Here is a 23,640-nt window from a genome sequence, read left to right on the forward strand (position 1 = left end):
TGGTCAGTTGTACAGTCAACGTCCGATTTTTCGAGCTGCCTAGGGGCTGCAACGACATACGAAAAATCGGCCAGTTGTAAAAAATTAATGCATGTCTTCTTTTACTGCCCTCAATGGCTCAAACCACCACAGGCACATTCAAAAAAGCTCTGAAGGCCTGTTGTACACGTATTAGGCATATCGGTGCTCATACTGCGACAGGAGATACCGGGTGCACGCGAGTATAATTAAGGAATACATACTGTGTCTTGTGGCAATAGCCCCTTCCCACACTTGCTTTGCTTCACCGCAATACTTTTGCATATGCTTCACCAAGATTTCTGTACAGAATCAAAGCTGACTTTCGGGAACCGGCATTATGCAACGCATTGTGCTTTCCGCGCTTCGAAGCCAATCGCGAGGACTTCTGACAGCGGCGAATTCTTTCAATGAAAAACACAGCACCCAACGGCAAGATTAAGCTTAAAGGGAAGCTGAAAGGTTTTCCAGAACAAATGAGTGAACATGTGTACATAATGGTTTTCAACCCTCCGAATTCGAATATCGCATCGAAATTGAGCTAAAGAAAGCGCAAATATATTTTATTTCGACAAAAAGTGCAGCAGCGGACACGCAGCTCGCGCGTCTCGTTTCCGCCTGTGATTGGTCGGGCGCCTCGTGACGTCAGCTCTAGTGACCGACCGCTGCCGCTACACATGAAGCGCGGAGCTAGGTAGTTTGGTGCTGTAATGGAAAATTAAGAGAGACTGCGTTTTTCCGAGGAGTTTGGCGTTACTCCCTACATGTACGAGCCGATTGCGAAGAGCCGGCCTCTCGAAGAAGCAAACGATGCTGGTGCGAGCAGTGCTTTCGACGCGAACGAAAGTGAAGTCTTGGGATCTCCTCGTGTTGGAAATGCTCTTTGGCGAGTATGTTTTTTGCAAAGCGATCTAGTGATCTCACCGATCTAGTGAGCTCGTTTCCGGTCAAACAACTGTAGTGTTGTGTTCCTGCATGCCTCCTCGTGGAACGCAAGCGGGGATGCGATTGTCGGCATTTGTACGCTGTCCAAAGCTGTCGGCAATCTACAAAGACTGTTTAAACGCGTGAAAAGCTTCCCGGTTCATGCAGTACGTGTAGTGACCTTCATCTGTGCGCCATCCGCACACTACTCGTAACCGAAGTCTTAAAGGCGGCGAATTCCGTCGGCTACGTGAGACGGTCGGTTTCTTGCTTTGCGCGAGAGAAGGGGGGAGCGTAGCGTCCTGGCGTGCGCCGGCTTTCCAGCACATGCTAACTCTACATTTGCACTGCGTTATGGGAGCTGCATGCAGGCTCACGAAACCTGCGTCAAGGGCGGGAGATAAACATGCACCTTCCGTTCAGCGTGCTAACACGAAGGAGCTCGCAGTAAATCAAAATCCAGGTTTGGGCGAGTTCGTGTGTACGCTCCTTGTGTACGCGAACACTGACGGCACTGCGCCGGGCCTTAGACGAGCCAACTTGACTGGCAAACCCAACGCACATTTTAATGATAAATTCTCGTGATAATCGTCGTCACGGAAGTGGTTGGAGCACAGCACTGTTGTTCTTGAGGGCTTGAAATTCTTTCGCTTCACAGCAGCCTCCCACTTCGTTAAAAGCTTCTTGTCTTGTGGGAAGCAATGGAAGACAACATCGTCGCGGCCGCTGGTGCTTGTGCAACCGTAGGCTGCACAGAAAGCCGGCATGATCGGCCCACCACTTCAGTTGATGCTGCGCACGTTGACTACCACTCTACATACACGCAGACGCACCAACAAAGGAATGCAGGGTCGATCGAAGCAGATTACGATGGCACGCACGCAGAAACAAGCACGGTCAGGCACGGTCGCGCAGGCTGCGAAGGAACAAAACACTAGAGTTGACGTCACAACACCGCGGTTTCCGGTCTCCGCTCGCATCGTCAGCGTCAGCAGCAGCGCGCGGGATTCGACGGGGGGCAGAGCTACAGTGCAATTTTAACCAACGATTACGTCGCTCCTAATTGAAAAAAAAAACCCAAATTTTACCTACATGGTTTATAAGGTTCCCGCATCCGTATATGAGCGTCTTATTGAATTCGACACTCTTCAGCTTCTCTTTAAGAGGAAGCTTTAGCTCGGGTGCTCCTATCTAAATACATGTAAAAGGAGAATTCATTTTTCTTGGCAACCACTCCACCAAATTTGACGAGGTCTGTTGCATTTAAAAGAAAAACTTAAAATCTAGTGAGCGTTGGTTTCGAACTTTAGAGTTAGGTTGTCAATTTTTTATTAAAAATTGGCAAAAATCAAAAATTTTCAAAAAACAAAACTGAAGTTTACAACTCTAACTCAGCAACGAAAAATTATAGTACAATTGTGTGAAATGCATTTAATAGTACACCTAAAGCGGACAAAATTGATATCTTACACACAAATATAAAAAATTTGTAATATGGAAATACAGCTTTTGCAGAACCCTTGTAATCAACGTAACAAATTCATATAAGATGTAAAATGACATATCGAATTTGTCCGCTTTGAATGATCTAATGGATGCCGTTTACAAAACTGCGATATCTGTTCTTGATGCAGAACTATGAATTTGTAAACTTCGTGCTTCTATTTTTTTTTAAACGGTTGGATATTTGAAAATCTTTTTAACAAAGTTCAAGCCTTAAATAGAAATTCCGCTTCCAACAGTCACGAGAACTTAACTTTTTCTCTCAAGTGCAACAAATTTCATTAAAATCGGTTGTCTCGAGAGAAGTGTCTATGTGTTTTACATGTATTTGAATAGGCCGCGTCGGAGTTGGGTCCGAGCTAAAGCTTCCGAGGCCTAGCGTTGCTGCAGTGGTGGCTACGGCTGCCAGCGGATCTGCGTGCGAGAGCACCAGTTCGAGGTAACCAAACGGTAGTGATGATGGCTTTGATTAATGCCATTTCGAAGCTGCGGTCACGGCAAAGTCCGGAAAATCAGACGGCGAAAGGTTCTTGCGTGCGAGATTTCAGACGTTCTGATACATTGACTCTACACTCTTAGGCAAAGTTACACCCTTTGGCTTGCCCCTTCTGCCACACAACAATAATCGCTATCTGCCTTGCGTTTCCTTTCTTTAACGCTGCGAGCCCGGAACTTTCCAGTAACGAACGGCACGTGCGTTATCAGAAGGGGCACTCCAAAGGGTGTAAACTGTTCTATGCCGATAACGCGCGTGCCGTTCTTTACTAGAAAGTTCCGGGCTCGCAGCGTTAAGGAAAAGAAACGCATCAAGGCAGATAATGATTATTGTTGTGTGGCAGAAGAGGCAAGCCAAAGGGTGTAACTTTGCCTAAGAGTGTATGGGGTACGTGATGGTGCCGCGAAGCCGTCCGAATTATCGGGCATCCGGAAAGCCGGTCGTTGACTGTACACTGGCAACTCCTCCAGCCGACAAGGCGTCACAGACGATTCATTACGATTCCTGTCTGTTACTCGAGCCAGCATCACTGCGATGTTCGTTCCCCTTCAATATAATTACAGCTAATTTTCCCTGATAGCACAAATTCCCTGAGAATTCCTGGTTTTTCCGGTTGGTAGACACCCTGCAATTATTGCAAAATTTTCAGTACAACTGACAATGTACAATGATCTGAAAGTGTCTCACTCCTGCAACGAATGCAGCCATTTTGAAACTTTCCTGGTTGTCTACATTATGGTTGCATCACTGTAAATCCTAGTGTCCTTATACAACTATCGCTCTAACATCAAAGAACTGGCTATTAATGTGTCCTTTAGGGACACACATTTGCTGTGCACTGAACGTCAATTAGGAGGAGCCTATTTAATTTATGAAAAAATGTCTTGTTCAGGCAGACATTCCAATGCAGCCTACCTATGTGGTGGCTTTTCACTCGCTGCTCATTTATAATGCATCACATCTACTTGATATAAATTAACTTTTACATTTGTGCCTTTTTGAAGAAAAAGAAAGTCAAATATTCAGTTCAATCTATGAAGCCAGTTTTCTTCAAATGCTAAGGTTGAACCAACTTTTTTTTTTGTTCGCACATTCACTTTTTAATCTTGTACAGACTGGATGACAATGAAAAATGTGTCATCAATTGTACTAACGGGCCTCATCTGACGATAAATAATGCCTCACAAATGGTACTTATGTCAACAGTGCTTGTATAGACCTTTCCACAAATAGTGGTGCCTGGCACTATGTTTGGCAATGAACCATTGGTGGCATGTACTTGCAGATTTGAGTTGTAGCACAAGGTATCCATCCGCCTGCACTGCCACAGTACCAGCTGGCACTTGTGATTATGCAGCATGCTGATCCACTAGTTTTTAAGCATCAAAACTCAAATGTATGCTGCCCATAGATAGCTATATTCCAATCATTTATCAGTACAATTCATAGGAAAGCAATATCCAGATATTTTGTAAAGGTCATTACTTTATTTCAAATGCATAAAAAATAGTATCACCTCCATAAATCCTGCTTACAAATCCATTCAATGCCATAGGATGGGTATTGGTACAGTAAATGACTCCAATAGATGTGCTTGAAATGCCAAACCAGAAAACCCAGAAAGTATACATAACTGACAAAACAGGCAAAATACTGCAGGCACTAAGTTTCCATGTGGAGCTGACATCCAGTGCACAGTTGTACGATATGGGACAGTGGGAGTTCATAAAATTGACAACAAAGGCTTTACAACTATATGTAGCACACAGAAAATGTTTAAATACTCACACAGCACTGAAATACCAGCAGCAATAAGTCAGTTATTGCACATTACTGTCATAAGAGTCTGTATCAAGTGCTCTTTGTACCATACTTCTCCCCATCTGCACTTAAAATCTACTTTGAACAAAAATGCCTTTTTTACATGTTAACAGCCTCACAATTACTCACTACATGGAAAATACACTTTAATCAAAGCTCAAAAGTGTCTTAAATACAGTCTAAAGAAAGTTCAAATACCTGAAACATGAAATTCATTTTAACAAAGGCTCACAATAACCTTAGATACAAAACTAACTAGATAAAAAGAAAAAAAAAGTTCACAGATCCACTTCTTCCACTCCAAGCTCAAACATAAAACTTGCAGGGAAATGTGCTACTTAGCTTTCTCATGCACAAAATACAGTGCAACAACTTGCATGGGGCCTATGTTGCTGACAAAACAGTCTTGACGCTTGAGCAAATTATAATATAAATATCTGAACCATTGTTCTGGAGTTAGCAGGCACGATAATATGTCAGGCATGGATTGGAAGACAACTGATGACATCATCATGATGACACTAGAACTACCAAACAGCAGGCTTCTAAGCTCTCAGTGTACATACAGAGAGCACTGAAGCCAGAAAAAAAAAAAAAAAGACTTTGCAGCATAAGCATGACTGAGCACTGACATTGGCTAGGAAAATATGGGTAATAACATTCACAGTCCAAATGGCACTATATTTGAGATCTTGGAGGGATCAGCCATCCCCAAACAATGGAGCAAAAAACACCAATGTGAAGCAGAACACTATGGCATTGGACAACTGGTGAGCTTCTCAAAACAATCATTCCCACGCACATTTTAGTGTATAAAAATTGGTTCCCTGGCATGGCGACACCCCAAGGTTGAGCATGCAGTAACCTGTAACGTAACTCAAAAACTGGCAGTGAAACGGTACCACATGGGCACACCCTGACAAAGACACACACAAAACTGCTGGCAACACATGTGAGACTGTCTTGATGACTTTGCCATGCAGATGACATGTTTTGATTGCAAGCCTCTCCCTGTCTTGCCAAAGCTTGGCTGTTAACAAAATAGCTCACCAGGGAACCACTTGCAAAACTATACAAACACAAATGATTGAACAGGTGATACACAATGTATCTATATACATGGTTACACAAGAGGCATGGAATGAGTTATCAGCGAATGCCCAGCATTCCACAGACTTGCCAAAGCAGTATTTCTTTTTAGAAACAAACAAGCCCTGCAGAAAACTAGGAACCCTGTGGTGACAACAGGGACAGGTAGATCAACTACACATTATTTACCTCAAGCATGTGTACACCCTTGAGCCCAACTCTACACTTAAAGAAGAAACCCTAATGATACAGCTGTAACAGCCATGCAACAAAGTCAGCTGGGACAATTGAGACTAGACATGCAGGTGCATCTACACTCCGGTTACATTTCCTTGCTCTTGAAGATTGTGTGCTCTATGTCCACAGCGTGAGATCTTACACTGGTGTGCTGTCAACAAACAGCAGAAGCAGTATGGGGCAACACATAACCACTTGCAATGAACCGTTCCTATGAAAACTACTGGACAGCAGGAGGTGTGAGTAGTCCCAATAATGTGCTGTTGCCACTGGCCACCTTGTCACGTTTAGCTTCTGAAGAGGCACTGGCTTCCTTCTTCAGGCAAAACGCCCTCTCCTAGTAGGGAAAAAAATATATATAATAATTCACGCTCTTAAACAGTGCATCCACCCACAGTCTCAAGAATTGGAGGTGCACGCTACCACAATGAACACTAATGAAGTGATGCAATGTATGTGGCGTTTGCTACAATAGAGAATGAGTCCACAGTTTATGCTTGCAACTTTGCTGCACAAATATCTGCTAAAGGCCAAACGTGGATTATTGAACATATGCCTAAAGGATAACTTCAGCTATTTTTTTTTCACAAAACTGATTAGTCTACATCTCTTGTAATGTTATATAAATCAATTTGTACAGGAAAAAAAGAAAAAAAGCTTAAAGAAGCAAAAATCGCTATGCTAAATGTGAAATTGAAGCTGGCAGCCTAGATACAAAACTGTTGTGACAATGACCTCTAAATGTTCTCACATGACTATTCTTCATGGTGGTGAGGAAACTAAGAAATGCTTAAGAATGATTACATTCTTGTTACTCATCTTTCACAAGATGCTGTTGATTTTCATGGGTAGCATTTTTGTAGAAATCGTACACTTAGACATGAAAGGGGAACACGCACAGCAATATTTGAAGTTATTGCCAGAGCAGCCCCTTGACTAATTCCGAATTCATACTGCAAAGTAAGCCAATAAGATAAACTTGATCTTCATTATCACTGAGTTCTGTTAAGCATTTTTCTACTGCACCTACCACACCATGCACTACCAATGCAACTCAAGAAAGAATGTAAAATACACAATATTTCTATAACTGCACGAAATATCAAGACTCATTGTTAAGAGGAAGCTTAATTTTGGGAGCTCTTATATGCATGAGAAGGGAGAAATAGTTTTTCTCAGCAACCAATGCACCAATTTTGACCAGGTTTGATGCATTTAAAAGAAAAAGTAGATCTTTTATTTGGGCCATTTTCTTTCTTTTTTTCAAAACTGGATGAAATTTCAAAAATTGAAAGCACCTAATAATGCATTAAAAGCGGACAAACCATGTATTGTACATCACTCTGAAATGTACAACTAAATTGCGAATAGGACTGTCAGTAGGGATGGCAAGCATATTTTTTAAATGTTTTCCCTGAGCACACAGCTTTGTGGGATACACATGCACTTTATTAATGATTGTTTACCTATAGATGCAGCACAAGCAGCAAACTTATAACAGTAGACAGACAAGCAACACACTGTTTTCAGATCACAGTGCCTTTTCAGCAACTTTGCTGTTGATGCGTGCTTCAGGAACTCTTCTGAATAAACTTGCTCAAAGCAAGTACTCATTGGTTTATGTGGCTTCTTGCGCTGTCACAAGAGCCCAGGTCTTGTGCTGTTCCATCTTTCTAGAGCTTAGAACATATTCACGAAGAGAATTTATATTTCGTAAAACTTCACACAACCTTCACCAAATCGTACAATGAGCCAAAATCCATAGCCTTAATGCACTAATCAAGAGAGTTGGCAGGTATGGTACATAGCCTTCAATCAGTATGAGGTGCTGTTCATTACTTTCTGTCCGTAAAGTTTCACATATTCACTAGGGTTTGTTGAGCGTAAAACAGGCAAAGGCAAATTCATGTGACAGATGAAATAAAGTACACTAGAACCACACTATAACAAAGTTGAACGGGAAGCCGAAATTCGTTACATCTGAAGTACACTACAAGTTTGTATGAGAAACCCTTATGCACAGCCCAATTCAATGCTGATGAGCCCTGTCTTAGTCCCAGCAGAATCATCTAGTATTTGGAGAATTTCGATCTGCTTAATTGGGGGTACTGTGTGAACTACCACACTTAGCAGTAGTAACCACACTTTGTTCAAAATCAGCCAAGATACACCAACAGCTGCTGCAAGAGGCATGCTGAAACAGAACTTGTCACTTATATATGTACTAATGCCATATGCTGGCAGGGAACAATACTGCTGAACAGATACAGAGAGCGCAGCATGATGATTTAGAGGGAACCACAGCTTTCATCATGCAAGGAAAGAGGGTGACAGAAGGCTGTGAATGTGTGGCAGGGGCATAACATGATTGCATGTCATGCAACTCCAATCGCAGAAGACGCACTAAAAAATTGTTGAAGAACAGCTTCAAAGAAATGTCCTTTCTTGAAAGCTGTTACTGGGCCCATTCAAGGTAGATTAGTCTACTTACCACAAGCTGAAGATTAACATGATGAACTTGTATTTCGTGTCCAGATTTCCCACAGGTTCCAGATGTGTCTTTTGATCCTTCTTTGATGACCGTGGCAAAAGGTGCCATCCACTCAATGCAGTCAGCTAGATCAGCAGCCTTGTAGCCTGTAGAGGAGAGCATTACAATAAATGTGTTTGGCCCACCAGTGGTTTTGAAACCATTAAACTTCACTTTCAGCCTGCTTAAAGGTTATACAACTTTGAGTACTTGAATTTGAACAAAGACTTGTGCAGAAAGACCGATTTCAGGCTAACATAACTGGAACCAAGAGCACGTCATGCAAGAGCAGCAGCAAGATATGTGCTTTAGGTGCTTATATGTCACTCACAGTTTAGTCTATGAACATCTCTTCAGCTTAATGCATGGTGTTTTCGGAGCTTGCAATAGTGGTGTGATGTTTATACAAACAGCTATCATTGATAGACACTACACAATAAACAATGCAAAATCAGAGAAAAGATAAAGGGCAACATGCACGCTAGTACAATGTCCTTTATCTTGATCACAGTTCGAGGAAGTGACGCAAGGGTGAAGATCGCCCACCGGACCGGGTGCACTGTTGGGTTCGGACCCAAGCCACTGTGGCTTTGAAACCAGGGCCTTATTTTTATGCTGTCCACGAGAACTAAACACTACAACCACATTGCAACTCCCGATTTTGCACACTACCCCTACAATAAGGCCTACTGCAACTTTTCAGTCGACAAGGTTAACACTTTTAAATTTGATACGATACTACATTATAGCCCAAGCCTAGGCACGAGAGAATATACAGTCCGCATCAAAAGTTTACCAACTAAGAAATCTGGAAAAAAAAAATGAATTTCCAAGGCATCTGTGACAATTGCCAGTAAAACCATACAATGTCATGTTATTTGCATATACATACACTAGCACAGAACTGCAGTCCAAATACCAAGCTGTGGATACTTCAGTCCACAAAATTTTAACTGTACATTCATGCCAAACAAATACAGTTAAGGGACACTTTAAATACACAAGTGATCAATACAATAAAGTAAAACCAACACCTCGAAAATGACCTATACAAATATAAGAAAAATAAGACAACTGGAGCTTAAACGGGCCCTGAAGCACTCTTTGCCGAAGTCGAGAAATGCACCTGAAGTTAAATTAGACTATTTCAGAAATGCTTTGCCGGAAAGAGTTCTTCAATCTGTTCAGTAGAAGCAGAGTTATTGGCAATCAAACACACCGTTCGCGGTGCTTCTGCTCCTTCTTCGATGATTTGACCTGCGAAGGCTACGGAGGGAGCGGAGTGTGCCCACAACACTCCACCTACTGAATGTCACCTTGGTGCGCAGTTGAAGTTTGATTTTGTATATTCCCGTAGATACCACTATTTCCTATTTTGGCACCTATGACACGCCAAACGATTGTTATCCTTAGTGAGCCACAGCGAGCCCAGCCAGTGGATTCATTGTGGCATCCCGCGGTGGCTGCGGTATCTACGCTATGTAGGAGACTGCGCTACATGCAACTGCAGCATTTGCTTTGTGCACAACAGGGCCAGAGTGCGCGCTCATGTTCACATGCTCCTCTTTCGCTGTGCTAAGTGGCGTGAACCCTTTGTCCTGCACCAGCTTAACAGATGAATTGTAGCCACATCCAACTTGTGCATTTTGAAGCACTACCAATAGAGTTCATAACAAAGAGAAGTCTGCCAAGGCATCTAACCAGGAGTAGCCAGGAGTGAGCACGCGCTGGCAACCGTGCATGTGGGCTGACCTTAAGTTTCGCATGGTTCGCGGCTAAGTGAGTGTTCAAAACTAGTCGAGATTAAAAATACCACACAGCTAGGACAATGATAAGCAGGGCGGCCAGAGTTTAATTTATACACAGACAGCCACGGCCGAGCGCGAGCAGACGATAGTCTGCTTCTTCCAGAAGTTTGTAATTATTATCGGAATTTGAAAGCAGATTTTCACATACTTCAGTCTGTTTATTAAACTGCGTCAATAAATATTTACACTAACAGTTGAAGAAGTGCACTGAGCCAAGCACCCTTCTTGATTGATGTCAGCTACTGGCCGTTCGATCGTTGTCCCCTTGCTCCGTCCACCTCAACAGACGTCTGCTTGCGAGCTGCGCTATCTTTTAGATTATTTTCTCAGCTTTATTTCCCCGCTAGTTCTTTGCTGCAAGCGATGCCGGCAATGAAGCCCAAGACAGTGCAGATGTTCAGTGCGCGGAAGTGCAATATGCAACTTGTACGAGCATCGAACTTCAGACTTTTCGCAGTGAGTGCCGACTGCGTAGGCACTTGCAGTGGCGGAACTGTGCTGTCGGCTGTCACCAGTCAAGAACCCAACACGAGTGTGCCCGGAGCCGCAAGAACCTGCAGTCGCCACTCTCGCACCACCCATTAAGAAAGATCAAACTTGCTGCCCGCTGCGCAGTTATTTGTTTCTTCAGCGTAAAGGATGGCAGCCCTCTTGAACACTGCTGTGAACGAGCGCCGAATGTTTAGTGGACTCGGCACACTCATGACGACTGAGGAAGCACGGAAGTAGCACGTGGCTGGCAGTCAAATCGAATACATGAAACTAAAGAGCTACAGGAAAAGAGAAACATGTAAGCGGTGTCTGCTCTTCCATGAACTATCGATACTCCCCGCAAGCGCCGCTGTTCTGAGGGTGCCGCCGCAAATGAAACAGCGGCACTTCCATGAACTATTGACCCCCCCCCATGATTGCTGTGTGCGCTGTAAAACTCTCAAAAATGTTGAAAACCCTTCCAAAAAAAGCTAACAAACGCATAGAATGGCGGAAAGCTACGGGTGGGGCCGTAGAGCAAAAATAAAATTGTAACTACATTGTAGCTCCCTTGATATCTCGTTGGTCTTGCTTTTTTTGTGGTACCATGTTTTGGTTACTATTGTAAGTTAAAATGTTAAAATATAGGTAATCTTACAATCGTGTAAATACAGTACTGTTCTCGATTACACGTGCCTCGCACCTTTCCTTATTCACTTGGGATCCAGCAGCCGGAAAACATATACGATCACAGTCTGCAGCAGGGAACGGTGGCACATTTCGGTTATTGCCTATTTAAAATGTGCGCTACGCTTCTGACGGCACCACGTTCTGTGAAACCGTAAATATGCTTATCACAATAGGAACGGCGGTAATAGCAGTGAATGCCACATGCGACGATCCCGGAGAAAATTTGCTGGTACCGAAATGAGAAACTGAGTACCCGCCGGTGTTTCCACAAGAGATGGGCGGGCAAATATTGCGGTGAAGCTGCCGCAGCAGGCAGCTATATACTGTTCTCGATCGCGCATTTTCTTGTTTACATGGTATCTAGCAGCCGGAAAACTAATCATAAAATCGTAGTTTGGCGACATACTGAACGTTGGTGCCAAAAATCTTGGTTTACGAGAACGTATGAACTGGTAAAAAATAAGCATAACTCTACTGGGTCATTTTTTGTGTTCTCGACTGCAAGCGCTGGTGCAGTGAAAGTGTAACAGGAACATATCAACAAGGTTCTACTGTATTTTACGAGTTATCAAAAGTTCCCCATAGTTTGGTTGTTATATTTGCAAATACAGTACTTTTATGACAAAGAAGAGCAGCTTTTGAGACCACTTATCCTAGCTGTTTATGCAGCCTGCTTTAATGTTGTGGATTGTATGTTTCATGCTCCCTACATTTGCGTCAGCCCCTGCAGGTGCTGCAGTATGCAGAAACATTTGAACTTATTGCATGATAATGAAGGAAGCTCACCAGAAACGGATGATGCCAGGGTTGGAGACATCATGTGATGAATTGCTGAAGCAGCAACAGCACTGTATGCAAATTGTAGGCAGTCTACGTCCAGCATGCATAGATCCACCAACTGAAACAACAGAATACACATTAAACAATGTAAGCTGTGGTTATGCCTAAGGAAATCCAGGAAGCAGCATTCACACATTCATACATAAATCAACTGACACTGACCCTAAATTTTTGGGTTTTACATGCCAAAATCACAATGTGACTTATGAGGCATGTCGTAGTGTGGGACTGCGGATACATTTTGTCCACCGAGGTTCTTTTAACGTACACCTAAATCCAAGTCCACGAAGATTTTTGCATTTCGCCTTCAACGAAATGTGGCCACCGTGGCCAAGATCGAACTTGCAACCTCTAGCACAGCAACCCAACGTCACAGCTACGAGTGTGAACTGCCACTCACTCACAGCTTCAGAATTTAAATTAATTAAATTGTGGGGTTTAGTGTCCCAAAACTGCACAGTGTGTTATGAGGGAGACATTAGTGAAGGGCCCCGGGTTAACTTTGTCTACCTGGGTTTTTTTAAAACATAGCTTCAGAATAACATGAGCACTCATGAACGTCGATTTACTTCTACAAGGTGCATTCAAAGTTGCTATTTCAATACTTTTGAAAGGACTGGCTGGGGCCACATTAACTGGATTAGTGAACTTGCATTATTTCACCACTCTACTAAACAACAAGTGTATATATGCAAGGAGAATTAACTCTAAATTTTAATGCCCAATATTACTAATATTGTATTACAGTCGAACCCACTTATACCGATACCGGTTTTAACAATGAAAAGCCGCTGCACCATCACATTTTGTATTTTTTTTTATGGAGAAATAGCCCGCTTACTACAATGGAAAATTTTAGTGTGTCCGGTATTCCAGCAAATACAGGCAGTTTGCCGATTGAGTGTGGGCGTAAACGTGAGCGGCCAGATTGATGGTGCCTGCTGGTGGCGCAAAGCTCCACCACACAAACACAAAGCTAATTACTATATTCTGTTTAGCTTCTGGCGTAAATTTTCGACAGCGGCATAATCGCGTTTACAATTACACCGCTGCCGAAAATTTGCACCAGCAGCAAACCAGGATATAGTGGGTCACCGAAATTTTAGCTCTGTGTTTGGTTGAACTCTATGCCACCAGGCGGCTGCACTGCTCTGGCTGCTCACGTTTACGCCCCCGCAAATCCGCCAATCCACCTAAACCGTCCCCATTTACCAGAATAGCGGACAGGCTAAATGTCTGTATTGTCCCCATGCTGCATTAATTGCTTATAACAATGAAGTCAGGGTGCTGGGTGTCCGTGCCAAAAGGTAATGGGCTGCGTAATCCTTGAAAAGAAAAAAAAAAAGCGAGCTGCTGCATGATCGCCCACCACCCCAACTGGCCCCATGCACTTCTCTGCCCTCCTCTTCCCACCCCTCCAAAACACAAATGGACCGCCCCAACTGCGCTGACAACGCCTTGCTCATTGGGCCCTCATTCTGCGCAATTAGCTAACGGATTAAGTTTCTCGTGCTTGCCTTTATTCGTTGCATCGAAGTTGTTCATGGCCATGTGGTTTCTCAGCCTTGTTTGACTCGCCGCCGAAACGGAGCATGGCTGAACTGCCCGCTGATCATCGGCAATGCATGACATTGCCGGTAAAAAGAAAGCGCACTGCTGTAGATTTGGAAACGAAGTGCCTCTAACCGATTGACGCGAACATGCTTGCATCGGATAGTGACAGTGACTGCCACGAAAGCAGCGCTGACGCGGTAGGGCAGGCTGCCTCAACATTGTCCCCGCGGGAGGTCCTGCAGATGATTCAAGCTGAGATGCTGCTGCGGCAACCTTCCCACATTTTTTAAAAAGTGCCTATTCGGGCCACGAAAGCGATGCCTCGGCGGAGTTCGCATGTCACTTGTCGCCCGTGACCGCTGTTTGCAGTTGTTATAGCAGTGCCATTCTTGAGTGCCGACAGCTGTGGCTCGTTCACAATACGCGATTCGCAGCGCACAGGAAGCAGAGTTAAATAGTTAAACACAATCTGAAGCCAGATGGTAGAAGGTGGTGGGGAGGAGAACTGGCCTCCCTGCCATTATAGTTTTCTCGAAACAGCTATGCTGTTGATTTCTTTTTTTCATGGAACCCAGTTATAACAATTATCTGTTATAACAATAGAATTTTCGTGGTACTTGAATTTTGTTATAAGTGGGTTCGACTGTAGTTAAAATTTAAAAAAGAGGAATGCCCGTGACGACTATTTTTAGCTTTGTACTACATATACAACTAATAAAGCCAGCCATTAAATAGATTTTGCACATATTTTCTTTCTTAACTATGTTTTTTTAATCAACAGATACAACCAGGGTTGCCAACTCTTGAGTGGATGAAGTCAGGACAAGGGGGAAAGGTGGGGGGGGGGGGCGACCTGACGACTACAGGAGCCGCCAGCCTGTACGAGCAAGGAACTTAAAGAAATTTGTTTAGTTCTATCGTGTCACGATTTACATGACATGAAAGGTGCAGCATAGCTGCCCGACTAACACGGCTACTAATATGAATATAGGTGCTGTGAACAGTTAGTGTCTGCAACAGAACTAGAACCACAACAAAACCACCTTTATGTTTATGACAATGCAGCAGAACATAAAAAAAGAAGAATGTGCAAATGGAAATCTGGTCCATTGATTGTTATCCACTATAAAAAAAAAAGCAAAAGTCGGAACATTCGCCCGTCCTGACTTACGGGACATATATTGATAATCAGGACTGACCTACTAAATTCGGGATGGTTGGTAATCCATGATGAAACCAATGAAACTGCCAATAAGCAATCATGAATCAAAACTTGCAAAGATCAATATAAATTATAACCCAACTAGCCCAGCTTCAAATATTGTTGCTCTTGAAGGCTGTCTTTCTCCAGATGTATACAGCTACACTAACGCAAATTTTTGTAGCTTCTGTAGGTCTCATTTACAAAAATTTCTGACAGGCTGAGTTCACACACAAGTAAAATGTTTAAACATATTACACACCTGTGCAACTTGTACAAAAGAGCAAGCAGAAAATCCTGGGTGTAAGAAGTTCATATCTTCTTTGTCCCTCTTCTCCTTTTTTGCAGCAATCTGAAGGTAGGTGTTAAGCCACCCATTAACAGTTACTGGAGTCAGGTCCCAGTTGAGAGCCTGCACAGAAGACAAAAACTATTTAGTTTCAGCATTCAGTTACACTGAAGCAGAGGAAAATAATCATGAGCCATTCTACTCTGTGAAGGTGAATGACCAGCGAAGCTTTTTAAAAAAGCACAAGACATAGAGGTGACACAGAATTTTGAACAAAGGTACGAACCCATATATTGTCTTGATGGGTGGTCATCATGACGAAAGGCATGCACACACATTTATTGTCTTGATCGGTGGGTCATCATTTTTTGGTTGCGATCATGGCCTTGTGGTGGCTATGGTACAGACTGATCAGCTCGAGTACAACATTGGACACATTGTTAGAGTCAAATCTATGCCCGACCAATGGCTCGTGCTCAATGAAATGCACCGCTCGGCAGCTGCTTGTTTTATTATTCTGCTTCAGCGTGGACGACTACCGCGATGTTGGGGAGCCGGAAGAAACCTGGCCACGCACGTGATTAGAGCGCTGCTGCCCCGAGGAGCCGGCGGAAAGGAGACGTGCATGACATTTCGACAGGACAGCCCAGCAGCACAAAGCAAACATGCGCAATGTATCTGCCACCCTGGGAGAGTGGAAGGAAACTAGGCACACACAAGCTTGGAACGACGACAAAGAGCTGGCACTGAGTTTTTGCTCATGCACATAAAAAATTTCCCGGCAGGCTAGCCATGAACAGCTGCTCTGTAAAAAATGAAGCACCCATAATATTCAGTGATACCATGTTTGTCTTGATTCAGTAAAGCTGAAGGCGTTAGAAAGACCTTGCGACACAAGTATGCATTTTTTATTCCTTCAGCGTGACCATGCCTAAACTGCCATGAGAGCACTGACACCAAAGTATTTAGTATTTTAATCTGGCCAGAAATGCGTACTTCTCGCCAACCATAACAGCATACAGCGGTGATATTTGGTAGAAGATATGATGAGATGTGCAGTTTATTGTGAGTGGTAATGTTTACCTATGTCAATTACTCATAGGGGACCCTGATCACGAGAAGGAAATTTATAGAAGAATTAAAATGTGTTGGAGCGCATACGGCAGACATTATCAGATCCTGACTGGAAGCTTACCATTATCACTAAAAAGAAAGGTGTACAATCAGTGCATTCTACCGGTGCTAACATATGAGGCAGAAACGTAGAGACTGACAAAGAAGCTCGAAAACAAGTTAAGGACCACACAAAGAGAGATGGAACTAAGAATGATAGCGTAACGTTAAGAGACAGGAAGAGAGCAAACGGGGATAGCTGATATTCTAATTGACACTAAGAGAAAGAAATGGAGCTGGGCAGGTCGCGTAATGCGTAGGTTAGATAACCGGTATACCATTAGGGTTACAGAATGGGTGCCAAGAGAAGGGAAATGCAGACGAGGACGGCAGAAACCTAGGTGGGGTGATGAAATTAGGAAATTCACAGGCGCAAGTTGGCGCAGGACAGGGGTAATTGGAGATCGCAGGAAGAGGCCTTTGTCCTGCAGTGGACATAAAATATGCTGATGATGATGGTTGGGCAAGCGTTGTGCACATCTTTTTCCTGTGCTCTCACAAATGAAAAAATGTTATGCAATAAAATTTAGCAGCCTTCTCATCTAGGAAGCAAGCACGAAAATAACACTGAAATATCCAAAGAGTGTAATTGTAACTTGACCGTTTCAAATTACGTCTTGTGTTTACTAGTTGAACGTCTCCTGTTGCTCTTAAAAAAAAAAAGAAGAAACCTGCCCAACCCTACCCAACCCAACCTTCTTTTGCTATGAACTAAAGGTGACGCAACCCAGCTTGGTTTTAGTCAGCTGGTCACCCTCTCTTCGTCAGAAATAGGTCAAGTGAAAATCAAGATCAACAAATCCTCAGCTCTTGGCAGACCCATATAGTTTCCTACACTAACTAGAGACCTTTGGCCCTTTGGCATTGCAATCGTTCAGCCACCATGGGAATGATGGTTAGTAGATGGCTTTGTCTGATCTTCGTACTTTTGGCTTCAGACATTCGTTTGACGCAAAATTCGTAAAATTGTAAAATGAGGCCAAATTTTTTATACATTAAAAAAAAATATGTGAAAGTTGGCAGGCATGCAGTCATGAAATAAGTCAAAACAGACCCACAACCACTGCAAAGCAAAATTCATGAACATTTGTAGAAAAGGCCATAAAAAAATGAGAACAGCACTTGCCACAAGAATTGACAGCTCCTTATCAAGAATTTCACTCTCTTGGCAAGCACCATCAGTCACATAGGCAAACTCTGCCAGCTTGGGTGGATAAATTTCCTGAAAAGAAATTCAGAAGACCAGTCAGACAGGAGGGTTGTTGCAAATAAATCACATTGTAGTTTGATTATTTGAATACTTGTGCTACACAGGCAAATATATAATGCCATTAAATGTGGCAGCTTAACTCTGTGCCACACACTACAAAAGGGGGGCAAATTATGAATATTCAGGAAGGCCATGTGGGCTACGCCCAAAAGCTTCACAATCTGCATGCTGCCCATGGTCCACTGCTCACTGATGCTAAAGATGTTTTAATGCAATTTTGTGCTGTGGCAGTTGTGTGCAAAGATTCCCATGAGCGCTACCAACAGATACCTTTATATGGTCAGTTTCAACACAGTACTGGCTTTCAAGATTTTTGTTTCTTAAAACTAGGCCCTGGTCAACATGAAGTGCTTAAATGTTCTTAGGAAAAACTAAATGTGCCCAAAAATACTAAGTGATACCTGCCATGCAAGGACCAATTACTAATCTACTACAGCAGATATGTCAAACAATTTGCATACATACTCGCTGAAGACTTTAGATGAGCATATCCATTGCATTTATCTACACACTGTTCTTGTCTATGCAACCTAAATCAAGCCCCACAGTGTCAGCGTTGCTTTAGCCTATGTGCCCCAAGTCACATTACCACTTTTGCTCTGCCTATCTAGTAAGTGTATCCAGCACTAGATATTGCAGGTTGGTTAAACAATAACTGTCATTTAATTTGTACATTGCACATATTATACAGAAGCACAGAAATGACAAACAAAGCTGATGTCAAACTAACAGGAGTGCATATATTCGCATGTTGCATGTGTGTGTTTGGTAAGGAAAGTGTTACTGCGACTGTGCGATTGCCAATGTTAGTCACTCGCAGAACAGTTATCTATGGCACAAAACAGAATATTCAATGGAGCACAAACCTCTTTATGCTGATAAGCTGCTGTCTATTTGATATCTTAATGCCTAATAAACAATAAAAGTATGGGTACTGTTAACAGTCCCAAAATATGAAAGCAGTTGTGAAGCACCAAAAACTAGCAGAAAAACACTAAAGCAGGCTTGACTGGCAGATTACGCACTTGGAACACTTGGCATCATTAAAAAATTGCAGCATATCATAGAGGGAAACAAGAAAACTGAACCACAGTGAAATTTACACTTGCAAAGCAACATTTCTTTTTAACAAAAGTGCAAAAATTTCCACAGTTATAAAAAAGCTGACTATCAACCTGTCACAATTGCAAACGTCACAGGGACCTTCTGAATATGACTTTGAAACTTGTGTTTCATATTAAATGTTTCTTTGTATCCCTTTTATATTTTCCTTTAGTGTAAGTCTACATGTAAATAAACCTTAAGTTCAAACACATTGCATGTCACCCAAACAACAAAACACTGGAGTCTCGCATAAAACAAAGAGCCTGAAATAAAGCAAGACAGGGAGGACTTAACCAACACTTCACTCGCGTGCAGTCAAAATGGAATTGGTCATGGTTTCACATCTTGAAGGAAAACTTTAGCTTGGCAGCTCCCACGTAAATACATGGGAATGGAATTTTTTTTTCAGCAACCACTACATTAATTTTGAATAGGTTTGACACACTTAAAAGTATATTGCACTGCGCTGTAGCCTTCGCAGTGCAGGGCATTGAAGAAGGAATGGGAGCACAGTGGAGGCCGTTGTTTGATTTCCAATAACTCCGCTTCTGCTGAATGCATTGAAGTACTTCTTGCAGTAAAGTATTTCTAAAACAGCCTATTTTCACTTCAAATGCCTTTCTACACTTCAATAAAAGGTGGTTCAGGGCCCCTTCAAGGCAGTCAATTTTTATTTTTTACAAAAATTGTTGAAAATTGGAAGAAAAAAAATTTAAGTGTCATATTTGTGCTAATTCAAGTGCCACTCAGCAATAAAAATGATATCCCATTTAGGGAAACTACGCCTAATATTTCATCTAAAGCAGACAAATTTTATTCTTCACACAGCTCTCGAATATACCACTAATTTGTTAGTAGGACTATTGCAATACCCTCATAAGCCTAAAAATTTCATGTAATCTGTTAATTCAAAAAATCACATTAGACTGCTTGAGATGATCTTACAGATGCAGTTTACAGAACTGCAACATCTGCTTTTGGCCCAAAGTTATGGATTCATAAACTTTGCGCTATCTTTTTCAAACTTGATAATTTCTGTGAAATATATGAGGTTCTAAATTAAAATTCTACTTCCAGAGTTGCTAGAATTTGTCTTTTTCTCCCAACTGCAACAAATTTTATTCAAACTCGTCCAGCAGTTGTCTCAGGTTAATTAAACCCACAATCTAATGCATTTCCTTAGCCATTGTGGCAGGTATCAAAATAAAGCAGCTAAACAATGCACATGATTATGCATTAAGTTCCATTATGCAAGCACTTCTTATGGACAAAACAGTACCTCCATTTTGGCCGCAAGAAATAGGGCTGTGATGCCTAGTAGTTGAAGCTGATTCTTTGGAAGGTTGGAAGACTCGGCCAGGTAGCGATCAAGGATGTCTTGGGCCAAGTAGTAGGTGTCTCTGTGCAACCTGTAAACTTCACAGACCTGAAACATAGGTCAGATATGGCCAGCTTTATGCTTGCACGGTTCAGCATTATGTACATTCACAAGCAAAAGTTTGGAGAGCATTAGCCGAAAATTAAAGGTTCTCGCAGCACAGAACCACAATATGGAATTGCTTCAATACACTACATTAGTTATGTGTGCACGTGTAGACTGTACACTTGATTTCCGCAGGCCTGCCCAAACTGAAGCACCATTGGGCTTCAAACTGTTGCTCGCAAGTGTACAAAGGAAAAGGGGGGAGATAAAAAAAAAAAAGTGAGAGAAAAGGAGAAGCTAATTTTATGGAGATGCTTTGCAAGATTAAAATGTATCTATCTTCAAAAACCTTCCACTACCACAGAGTTTTCATCATGACACCCTGTACAGATACAACTAAAGACAAACTCACTTAATTTTAAGAGAGCTTTATGACTCAATGTTACAGCTAGGCTGTAGGAAAGGCAGTAGGGCTAGAGTAATTCTGGCTTTTGCGTTTCACCTCCACCCTGCTGTCATGCCAGGGTCTCGAACCAGGAACTTAACTTTGTTCAGAAGCATAATGCCATAGCCATTGTGGCAGATATATATCTCATGGAGATGCCACCAAAGGAGTCTCATCGGCTTGTTTCTAGCTAAAAATAGTGCCACAAGATGGCAGTGTTCCATTGGCTAGTCGTTTGTTGTTGGCTTCTGTTTGCTCCTCGTTTGTAATGCTAAAGGCATTTCAGAAAAGGTGCTGGTATGGTAACAACAGAAACGGAGGGGATAACAATAATTCATGGTAGAGTTGAGAAAGATTGTCAACTGTTGATCTTAGCTGACAAGTTCACCGTAAACATGACTGTATATGTTACACACACACACACACACACACACACACACACACACACACGCACACACACACACACACACACACACACACACACACACACACAAAGTAATGTGCCTGTTTGATTTCATTCATAAGCAGTACACAAAATAAACTAAATCGCACCTCAATCAGCCAGTCAAGAAGAATTGCACGCATCCGTGGCTGCAAAGCAGGATGCCGCTCAAGCACAGATGCGCTGTGGACATAGATGAGGTCTTTGCGAACCATCTGACTCCATACATTCTCCTGGTCAGCCCAAGAAAACTGAGGAAGTGGAGAATTGCGGCATGCCCGTGGTTCAGGTGTTGGGAGGCCATGAATGCCTCGAAATTGACTATAGCTTTTTGGTGTGCCTCCGCTGCTGAAGCACGATGTGCTGCTGTTATTTGGGCTCCCAAAGCAAGTCTCCATGGTTGGTGCTTCTTCAAAGCTTTCACTGACATCTGATGCGGGTGTTTCCTGCAACGTTAAAAGCATTTCACATTTTTGAAACTCAGCTACTTGAGAAACATGTTGCACAGATGCTGCAACTCCCTTACAGAAAAGTAGCAAGCTGGGAAACTAAGGTTCAGGCTACATTCTAAACAATTTCTAATTTTGCAAACTAGAAATTTAACACACCACACAATTACAAACGTCTCGTTTCTGCGTATGCTTGACGGTCATGAACTGCATGCGAGGCTTCAGCGGTGCCGAATTTCAGTGCCTGACCGCCGTCAAAATGATAGCACTAAGCAAAACATGCAATTAAAACTGTAGTTCTACGATGTGATAAAAATCGACGAAACTTTCTATCGTGTAATCACTAGCGGAGCGAAGTGCAGTGACGCATCTCGCACATACCGGTGATGTGGCCATCAGTACCATCGCTTTATGGGCGACTAGCGTATATTTATTGCGCTATTTATTGCAGCCCATATCACCTTTAGCAAGTGCAGGAAGCCTAACATGCAAGTCAATTAACGGCAGCAAGGCATAAACGCGAATAATCGCACGGAATGCCCAGTGGTCATGACGCCACACAAAGGACACCTTCGAGCGTGCAAAGAATCGGTTGTGTTCAATTTAAATAAAACGAATACCGAAAAAACGCAAACATGCTTCAAACAGTTCAAAATTTGCTAGAGAGAACTAGGCAGGGCAGGTGACAAACGGGGGAAAATTAACGACAAACCTCGACGAAAGGCTTGGAGGCCTATTGTAATGCCGGTGAAATATGGTAGGGCGACAACGCCGATTTTAAGCACAAATTTGAACAGCATATCAGCAACAAAAATAGCATTAACTGTACTTTCTTAAAACTTAATCCTAAGTAAAGCGCTCACTACATCACATACAAAAATGTGCCGAACATCAAGGCCCGTTGAGCGCCAAAATGTAGCACCGCCCCGCAATTTTTTTTCCCCCGCGAAGTAGGCCTTAAGTGGACAAAGTGGAGTAAAATTTACTAACCTCGGCAGTGACCGGTGCTCGTCGTCTCTTCCGAAGCATAACGTGATCAACAGACCCGCGAGACCGCTTCGATCGGGTAGCTTTTGTGCTGAAAAGGTGCATTGCAGGGTAAGAAAAGGAAGCCCAGGAAGCCAGTTGCCGCCAAACCCACCGGTGCATACGGCAGTCATTACCGCTTTCCTCGCTCAAAAAAACGAGAAGACTTTAACAGTTTTCCAACACTTACTATCTTTTAGACATGTCTCCAGGGGTAGCTTGGTCAGTATTCCATCCGGAAAAGCTGCGAGGGCGGGAAAAGCCGGGTAAGTGGCAGCTTGCCGCCAAGATTTTGGCGCGGTTACGCGCGGCCAGTCAGCACTCAATGTAATCGCGCCAAATCGAACAGCCAAAATCAGGCCCAATGAAAAGACTAGATGACGATAAATTTAGCCCACTATTCTCCGGAAACAAAACACGTCGCTCGTGCGCAATGAATACCGGCGGACACCGGTGAATACCAGAATACGCATGCCGCTGCTGAAGCCGGGTACGCGGGAAAGCCTGTGTATCTCGCAAAACAATATTCCCCGCGTAAATACAAATGTTCGTTGAACAGGAGAAGCAGAATACAACGCTTACGATTTCGGTGGAGTGAGAAGCCGCCAAGTAAGCCTCCGCGAGTCTAGCTGAAGCGAAGCAGAAAGGCGGGCATCCCCCAGGTAGGTAAACGATCTCTGCTGGGAGCAAGGAGCACGGTCCACTGCCGGGTTTCCCTCTGCCGCCAATCGCGCGCAGCCCAAAAGTGCGCCGGCGGAACAGCTGAGTGGGAAGGGGGTGACTCCCTTCTCTCCCGAGTCCTCTCTCGGCTCCTCTGGTTGTCTCCGTGCTCTCCCT

The 23,640-nt window shown here is 43.1% G+C and overlaps 1 protein-coding gene across 1 annotated transcript; it reads right to left on the reverse strand.

Annotated features, from left to right (window-relative positions):
* Window positions 1-4,406: 4,406 nt before the first annotated feature.
* On the reverse strand, window positions 4,407-22,869 carry CycE (cyclin E). Its single transcript, XM_075703145.1, has 8 exons — window positions 22,768-22,869; window positions 21,439-21,774; window positions 20,298-20,444; window positions 17,771-17,866; window positions 15,445-15,594; window positions 12,374-12,485; window positions 8,580-8,725; window positions 4,407-6,425 (listed from the first exon to the last, which is right to left on the reverse strand). The coding sequence occupies exons 1-8, from the start codon at window positions 22,867-22,869 to the stop codon at window positions 6,309-6,311; spliced, it is 1,206 nt and encodes a 401-aa protein (XP_075559260.1). The 3' UTR covers window positions 4,407-6,308.
* Between the last annotated feature and the right edge of the window lie 771 nt (window positions 22,870-23,640).

Source organism: Dermacentor variabilis, chromosome 1 (genome assembly GCF_050947875.1).
Source record: "Dermacentor variabilis isolate Ectoservices chromosome 1, ASM5094787v1, whole genome shotgun sequence".
Classification (NCBI taxonomy): Eukaryota; Metazoa; Arthropoda; class Arachnida; order Ixodida; family Ixodidae; genus Dermacentor; species Dermacentor variabilis.

Excerpts from the sequence above, each read along its gene's own strand:
- CycE (XM_075703145.1), bottom strand. The coding sequence starts at position 22,869 with ATGCACCTTTTCAGCACAAAAGCTACCCGATCGAAGCGGTCTCGCGGG. Across the intron at positions 21,775-22,767 it reads GAGCACCGGTCACTGCCGAG|GAAACACCCGCATCAGATGT; the intron begins GTTAGTAAATTT and ends TTAACGTTGCAG. Across the intron at positions 8,726-12,373 it reads CCTGGCATCATCCGTTTCTG|GCTACAAGGCTGCTGATCTA; the intron begins GTGAGCTTCCTT and ends TCTCCTCTACAG.